Here is an 8,054-nt window from a genome sequence, read left to right as displayed (position 1 = left end):
ATATTTTGCGTTGCATATGCAAGCCTTGCATTTTTCAGGAGTGGCACTTATGGAGCAGGCAGGTTGGGCCTGTCTCCGAGCCCACTTGGGCGGTTGGCCCGCCCCGCCAAAACGATACTGTATTTGTTTGTCTGCAGTTGTAAGCTAGCCCGCAAAGGCTCGCTAGGGCGCTGCTAGTGCGCGCACGTGCGTTCTGAGCTGGAGTTCCCTCCTCCCGGCGCCGCCGCTTCGCTCCCTGCCGCCGCCTCCACCGCCGCAGGTAGTAATGGCCACCGGCGCCGCCATCCACTCAGTCCCCTGCTCCGCCGGCCGCCCGAAACGGAGCAGCCAGCGCCGCGGCTCCGCCTTCCTCTCCGTCCGCGCTTCGTCCGACGCAAACAGTAAGCACCGCACGACCCACGCCTCCCCTTTACCTTCCGGAGCTCGAACCATTCCGCCCGTGGCTTCACGGCTTCCGCTTCGCTTTTGCCTCGCCGCAGCGGTGACGCTTCTGGACTACGGCGCGGGCAACGTGCGCAGCGTGCGCAACGCCATCCGCCACCTCGGCTTCGGCATCCGCGACGTGCGTAGCCCGGAGGACATCCTCGCCGCCGACCGACTCGTCTTCCCCGGGGTCGGCGCCTTTGGCTCTGCCATGGATGTCCTCAACAGCACCGGCATGGCAGCCGCGCTCCGGGAGTACATCCGCAAGGACCGCCCCTTCCTCGGCATCTGCCTCGGCCTCCAGCTGCTCTTCGATTCCAGTGAGGAGAACGGACCGGGTAAGCTCCTTGTATGAGGCCCCCTTCGTCTGCTGCTTGCTTGCTAAGCTGTGGATAAACAGTATATGATCGTTGCATTTGCCATTGCAGTAAGCGGCCTTGGTGTGATACCAGGCGTGGTCGGGCGATTCGATTCCTCCAAGGGCCTCATAGTGCCTCACATTGGCTGGAACGCTCTCGAGATCACCAAGGACACGCAGCTGCTGCAGGGAGCTGATGGTCACCATGTGTACTTTGTTCACTCCTACCATGCACTGCCTGTAAGTAGCAACTCCATTTAGATGCTTGCGCTTCGGTTGACTCATGAGATGTGAGTTGTTTCTTTCTTTCTACATGCTTAGTCAGATGCTAATAGAGACTGGATTTCTTCGATATGCAACTATGGCGGCAGCTTCATATCATCCATCTCAATGGGCAACATTCATGCAGTTCAATTTCACCCAGAAAAGAGCGGAGGTAAATATGTACTCTAAATTCGGATTTCCTTTATTTCAAAAAAGGATTTCCTAAGTTTAAACCTACTAATCATATAAACGTTATTTCTTTTTATGCAGCTACTGGTCTTTCTATATTAAAAAATTTTCTAAGTCCTAACTCTTCAAGGGCAAAGGTATTAGTTATAGTTTCATGTTGGCACTTTCTTTTGATTTGATCTATTTTGAACATGAATGTCACACTTATATTTGCAATGTAGATCCCAGCACGGAGGAGAGCATCAAAGCTTGCAAAGAGAGTAAGCTTCATATTATCAAATATTTCAGTGTGAACTACAGTTTAGATTGCCATCCTCCTTATTGTCTCAAACTTTCTAGGTGATAGCATGCCTTGATGTTCGGTCAAATGATGAAGGAGATCTTGTGGTAACAAAAGGTGATCAATATGATGTAAGAGATGATACTAGCGGCAAAGAGGTACAAAGCATTATCGTTGACCCTAAGCATGGTTAAACTTCTTAAATATCAGGACTAATTCTAAGTGGCGCTTTATGGCTAGTCCTAAGTGATATTTTGGGCATAGTTCATTTCTCAAGGAAATATTGAATCTGGAATTTATCTGATACAACTTTTATTAGAATTTGGCTGATACACAGCTTGCTCATTGCTTGAACATATTTACATTACATTATCATAGGTAAGAAACCTTGGCAAGCCCGTTGATTTAGCAAGTCAGTACTACATAGATGATGCTGATGAGGTACTTTTGCACATAATTTATTCCATGTTTTGTTTTTCTTTATGTAAATTTTTTATCTGATATCATGAAGAACGGTCCCCTAGGTTAGCTTCTTGAATATAACTGGTTTTCGCGACTTCCCATTGGGTGATTTGCCAATGCTAGAGGTTTGTTTAAGATCTATACCTTCCAAATTTTATCTTTTTTACATTCCTTTGTCTGATGAATGACATGGGATCTTTGATAGGTACTGCGTTGTGCCTCTGAAAAGGTTTTTGTGCCACTTACAGTTGGTGGAGGCATACGAGATTTCAGAGATGCAAATGGAAGGTTATCTCCTGTTCTAATTTTTAGCGATGGGGATCCCAGAAACTATCTGCTTAGCAACCTATTTTCCTGTTGACTCACTGTGATAATTTTATTGAAATTTTGTAGACTTGATTAGAGAGATTTTATTGAAATTGATGCCCGAATGGCCTTAGTTTGTTATTTGAATATGCTTATTTTATATATTCGTTATTTTTTTGACAATCTTCAAGGGGTGTAAGAAGTATGTCGTCTTATTTCTTCATTCCTTTGCAACTCTGCATGCTTCCTGTCCTTGGGTTCTAACAACCAAGGGGAAGTATTTGTTGTTTTAGTCAATACTAAGAAGGGGGGAAAATGACGCTGTAATCATGTACATTACTTTCTTCTTAGATACTATTCAAGCTTGGAAGTAGCATCAGAATATTTCAGGTCTGGTGCCGACAAAATTTCAATTGGAAGTGATGCTGTTTATGCTGCTGAAGCCTTTTTACAAACTGGTGTATGTATTTCTCTTTATTTTTCCCCACAATGTTCAGCTATTTCCCCGTTATATAGTTCTTTATGTGTATCAGGTAAAGACGGGGAAAAGCAGCTTGGAGCAAATTTCTAGAATATATGGCAGCCAGGTTTTCTTTATTTCTACACCGTCGTTTTTTTCAGTTTGTTAGTTGGTTCGTTACGAAACATAAACTAAATGATTGTATATGGTATTTATATTACTACCTAGTTTTCACGATATGTGAGATGTTCCTTTTGCTATACTTCTTTTTCTGAAAGAAGTAACATCGCAACAAAACATATTTAAGTTTTCGTTCTGCCATTCATATGTCATTAAATTTGGGAGGTCATTTTCATGTTTATCTTTTACCTTTGGCTGAACCACTATTTGTAAATTTGTAACCACTTATCCTACACCATCTATTGACATGATGACTGTGTATCAAGGTTCAACGAACCGGAGTTTCTTATCTCTCAAAATCAGCAAATAAGGATCAGACTAATTCAGAAAGTGGAGTTAAAACCAGACAAGATTACATTTGCCATTGAAGACCGATTTGACCAAAAGCCAGCAGCAACCATCTGGTTCCTGCCGGTTTTATTAACTGTGCTGCTTATACACTGATGAATCAATCCAGTAAATATGGTACTTTTATACTTGCCCAATGTGCTAGAAAAAATTACCAATATCCGCAATCTGCCTTGCTGTCTAGCATTCACCTGAAGCATCCACATACCAAATATCTATTAGTATTGTAGCAGAATCGTTATGTAACCTATAAATCACTCATTATAATGAGGATATTTCTCGTTATCAGGCTGTAGTTGTAAGTATTGATCCTCGACGGGTATATGTCAATAGTCCACAAGATGTGCCATTTAAAACTGTAATGGTGTCCAGTAAAGGTATATTTTCATTGCTTATCTTTGTTGTAAATCACTATTTGCATTTTAAACATTCTCACATCTCATGTAATTTTCCAGGTCCATCAGGAGAAGAATACGCATGGTACCAGTGTACAGTAAGTTCTTCTTCCTTCACTGTATAGACTATTTGAAATTTGTGCTCCCTTCATATTCTTGTTGGACTTATTCTTTTTTAGGTCTAGTACTAGTAGTAAGTTTACTAGTAGTAACTACGATTTCAATGGGCACGATTGTTCATTTATTTTCTGTTTCAGGTAAATGGTGGACGTGATAGCCGACGTATAGGAGCATATGAACTAGCAAAAGCTGTGGAAGAATTGGGTGCAGGAGAAATACTACTTAACTGCATTGATTGTGATGGTATGTTCACAAATGCTGAACGGTTTATGTTTTGTAAGTATGCTATAACATATTTACAACATTTCAGCTTATTGTACTCTGAGTACAAGCTGGGTGGCACCCTTCAATATGCCTTTGTTGAGCTTCACATATAATCAGAATAATTGGATCATTTTTTTTCAAGAATTTTGATTTTGTTTTTGGATGCTTGTTTGAGCAATTTGTTATAGGATCATTTAACACCCTATTCACTCATCTCCATAAGAGTGGTTAGTTTTTTACGTTGGCTCACCAAGCCAACTACAACCCTCCTTTATCTGGGCTTGGGACCGGCCATATTAAAACAGCATAGGTGGAGTTGCCCTATTACCTCTTCACATATAATCTTATTGTATAATTGCAGACGTGAAAATTGTTGACTAAGTAAAGCAATTGCACTGTGACCTTGGATTCTGGGTTGCAATGTGCCTGTGCAAATCTAGAGTGAAATAAATAACACCATTAGCATTTAGTTCTCTTAAATCTTTAATGTATATCACATGTTTCAAAATTTGTGGTCAAAGTGTTGGTTGCATGTTTGCTTGAATTTGTTACTCCTTTAATAGTGTTATATAGCCATGATTGCATTATGACATTTTGTCTTGCAGGCCAGGGCTGTGGATTTGACATAGATTTGGTCAAAATGGTGTCTGATGCTGTGACAATCCCTGTCATTGCAAGCAGTGGTGCTGGTGCTGTCGAACATTTTTCTGAAGTATTTGAGAAAACAAATGCTTCTGCTGCCCTTGCTGCTGGTATTTTCCATCGGAAAGAGGTAGTGATGATTATCCCACTTTGTCCTTTTCTATTGGAATGCTATGCCATAATTTCTTTTCCGAGAAAATTGTTTTTGCTGGGTAACTTGCATTTATCCAATCTCTTATTATAGAATATCTCGTACACTCCATTAACCAACTTACTGTACACATTCCCAATTATGTAAAATAATGCCTGTTCTTGTGCTTAATATAGAGAACTGATGTGCAAAGTTTTGCTTTATAACAGGTCCCCATACTAGCAGTGAAAGAGCACCTGGTAGATGCTGGTGTGGAGGTCAGAGTGTAGAATGGAAATCCTTCCATTGTTGAATGATTCTTGCCTGATGTTGCAACTGCAATCTGTTCTGTTTCGGGGGCATGTTGGCAGTGCATAGGCCCTGGATGGGAACTGCAATTTCGTAACAATTACTTTGCTGGTGCGGCCTGGGCGCCTGGCCGCGTCCGACTGGCAAGAGGGCTGTGCATGAAGCATGTGGCCCGGCTTTCCGAAGTTGCAGAGTCGTCGTCGGCGACTGCGGAGGCAGCCTTGGCGCATATTCGTCTGTTGGTCATACGGATCGGATTTTAGATCGTACACTTTTTCTTAGGCTTGTTACGTTTGTCTTTAAATTGTTATCCAAATTAATGGTTGCTGTTAGTTACATAATGCATAGCTGGGCGTAGTCAATCAAACAATTATGGATAAGATTCCGGATATCTTGTGGGATCGATCTTGATTGTCGAGTAGTCATTCATCGGATGGTTTACAAGAGGATGTAAAGGATCTAGTTCGACAACGGAGGCCTCACATTCCGCGGAAGCCATTAGCATGTAAGCTTAAGTGCTTAACTTTAACAGGCTAGAATTTAAAGAGCTCTACGGGAGAGCTTCTAAATCAATAGCAGAAGGAAGTGACTTAAGCCGGTTGCCTGAAAAATCCACAATTCTATTCGTTGGTTGAGCATCCAATGTCCCTAGGTCTTCAACCGTTCATCTTCTCATGAAGGGTTCATCTTCTCATGAAGGTTTCTGTTGGTGAAAGAAAAAGTCTTTACAAAAGTATGGTGAGTTTCTTTTAGAGAGGAGATTTAAGTTTGGAGAAGCAGTGGATAAAAAAAAATATTAAATGTGTTGTTGATATTGATAAGAAAGATCTCCTTTTGGTTTGATGACTAAGAATTTGTATTTATGTACTGTTAGAGTGTAAGTATACAAGTTTGTTCTTACAGAGATATTGATATCAGTTATCGTTATACCACATGAACCTAGGGTCGATTGAATCACACAGTCTAGGTCTAGGTAGCATATTTTTATCCTTACATAGAATATATTATCCACTATGGTAAATATAATGGTTTAAGTAGTTCTAGGGGCGATGTACTAGGTCGGCTGCCTATTACAGTGCCGCACTGTCTAAATTTGTCAGATCGACCACCACTTGCGCTAGGATGTCAGAATGACCTCTACTTGTATAGGTATTAAATGTCAGTCACTTCCTTACAGGTGGAGGACTTCTAGCAGGTCCCTCCTGGCTGATCTTTTGCTAAGATCTGATGGCTCACCCTTTAGGCTCCAGAGAGGTTGCCCTGTCCTTCGGAAGATAGGGGCTCCGGAGAGCTCGCCCAGGCTTCGGAGGGCAGGGGCTCCTGAGAGCCTTTGAGCCTGGAGACCTGAAGGGCCTTCGGAGATCTATGATCTGAATGTCGTAGGCTGGTGGGGTCAGGGGCGTCGGGGTCCTTAATGACGACCCCAAAAAGTAGCCCCTTGTAAGGGCGGCCAATGAAGCAGCCGACCTCACAATTTTCGGAGCAGGGCCTCTGGCAGTCCCTGGCTCCACGGCTGACGGCTTATGGTCTTTCACTTTGTTCGGGTTGTTTTGGAAAGTCCAGACCAATCGATTTGAACTGGCTGTCTGGTAACCCCTGTGAAGGGGCATTCAATGCGTCATGCGTTTAGCGGTGTGGTCACGCCTTATCGAGCAATAGTGGGACACGTGGTGCCTTGTCGTTGCAGGGTCGTGGGGCGGTTTTGCTCGGCCATGACCGTGGTGTCATAGGTGAAAGGAAGGAGCATGTGCACGCATTCTCAGGAGGAAATAACTCCTCCCACAATTTATAAGATGGAGGTCCCAGCTAACTAGAGGCACTATCTGATGCCTCTGCTTCCATTTGCATCTACTTTAGCCCACATGCATGACCAACCATAGCACTTTCATCTTCCACTGTAGTCCAACACTTCTCGCCGCCCTTCAGTGACCATCATGGTTAGCTCTGGTGCTCAGGATAGGGCTATCGAAGTGCATGAGGCGGTGGATGCTCAAGCGATGGAGATTCCTCTGCCACTACCTAGGCCGTCGCCAAGTATGGAGCTTCATCGCGCCTCCTAGTATCCCTAGCAGACCAGCACGCTGGGGGAATCTGCTATCAATGAGCCCGAGCTCGACCAGATGGTCGAGGAGGGAAGGATCCCCTCTAGGTCTATCGCCCGAGCACCGTGGAATGAAGCAGTTTCAGGCCTCAGGGCCACGAGACCGTGGTATTCAAAGCCTTTTTCAACACGGGCCTCGGCTTGCCAGCAATGCCGCTTCTTGATGTAGTGCGCCACCTTTTTTACGTAGAGCTGCCATAGCTCGTGGTCAACGTGATTGTTCGCCTGGCCATCTTCGAATGGGCCATGCGGGCGGAGGGATGTGAAGGGAGAGCGGAACTTTTCGCCTCCACCCATGAGGCGAGTTGCCAGCCGAGGACCCGGACAAAGGATGGAGTGACGAAGGCCCTCAGCTTTGCAGCGTGAACTTCTAGCTCCGCCCGGAATATTAGGATGCATTTCTGGCGAAGGACATCAACAGCTAGTGGTACTCCAAGTGGCCGGAGCAGTGGTTTTACTACAATATTGGCATCGGATCCCCTCCTCCGTTCTACGAATCGGGACATTGATTATGTTCGGACCCCAGTGGCAGAGATCTCCGATGCCCAGCTCGCTTCGCAATTGGCACTTCTCTAGAGGGTGGCCTGGAGGATGAGCATACGTGATCTCGTGGAGGAGTTCACGGTGCTACGTATCCTGCCCCTTCAGACGGACTAGGAGCACATCTTCGCACAAGGTAGGGACGACGAGCTGAACGTGTACTCCAAGCCCACCATCTGTTCTAGTGAGTCTTCCTCGTTGTGTTGCTTTGACTTCGCAAATGCAACATGTATTTTTCTTTCAGAGGATTGCCTTTTGTTGGAGCGAGTGGCTGAAGTCGTGT

General features: G+C 44.4%; 1 protein-coding gene across 1 annotated transcript; it reads left to right on the top strand.

The window, feature by feature from the left end:
- Nucleotides 1-145: 145 nt before the first annotated feature.
- On the top strand, nt 146-5,574 carry LOC133912086 (imidazole glycerol phosphate synthase hisHF, chloroplastic-like). Its single transcript, XM_062354659.1, has 17 exons — nt 146-380; nt 480-761; nt 852-1,021; nt 1,103-1,217; nt 1,316-1,371; nt 1,456-1,494; nt 1,574-1,672; nt 1,893-1,955; nt 2,039-2,101; nt 2,182-2,264; nt 2,634-2,742; nt 2,816-2,869; nt 3,560-3,647; nt 3,726-3,763; nt 3,923-4,028; nt 4,655-4,821; nt 5,052-5,574. Exons 1-17 carry the CDS (start codon nt 266-268, stop codon nt 5,109-5,111), a joined length of 1,707 nt encoding a protein of 568 aa, XP_062210643.1. The 5' UTR covers nt 146-265; the 3' UTR covers nt 5,112-5,574.
- The last annotated feature ends 2,480 nt before the right edge of the window (nt 5,575-8,054 follow it).

Source organism: Phragmites australis, chromosome 3, assembly GCF_958298935.1.
Source record: "Phragmites australis chromosome 3, lpPhrAust1.1, whole genome shotgun sequence".
Classification (NCBI taxonomy): domain Eukaryota; kingdom Viridiplantae; phylum Streptophyta; class Magnoliopsida; order Poales; family Poaceae; genus Phragmites; species Phragmites australis.
The sequence above is the reverse complement of the archived record's forward strand: the minus strand, read 5'-3'. Positions and strand labels throughout refer to the sequence as shown.

Bases quoted from the DNA above. Each gene is read 5' to 3' on its own strand.
- LOC133912086 (XM_062354659.1), top strand. From the start codon at position 266: ATGGCCACCGGCGCCGCCATCCACTCAGTCCCCTGCTCCGCCGGCCGC. The intron at 2,743-2,815 runs GTATGTATTTCT...TATGTGTATCAG, and splicing joins AAGCCTTTTTACAAACTGGT to GTAAAGACGGGGAAAAGCAG. The intron at 3,764-3,922 runs GTAAGTTCTTCT...TTTCTGTTTCAG, and splicing joins ACGCATGGTACCAGTGTACA to GTAAATGGTGGACGTGATAG.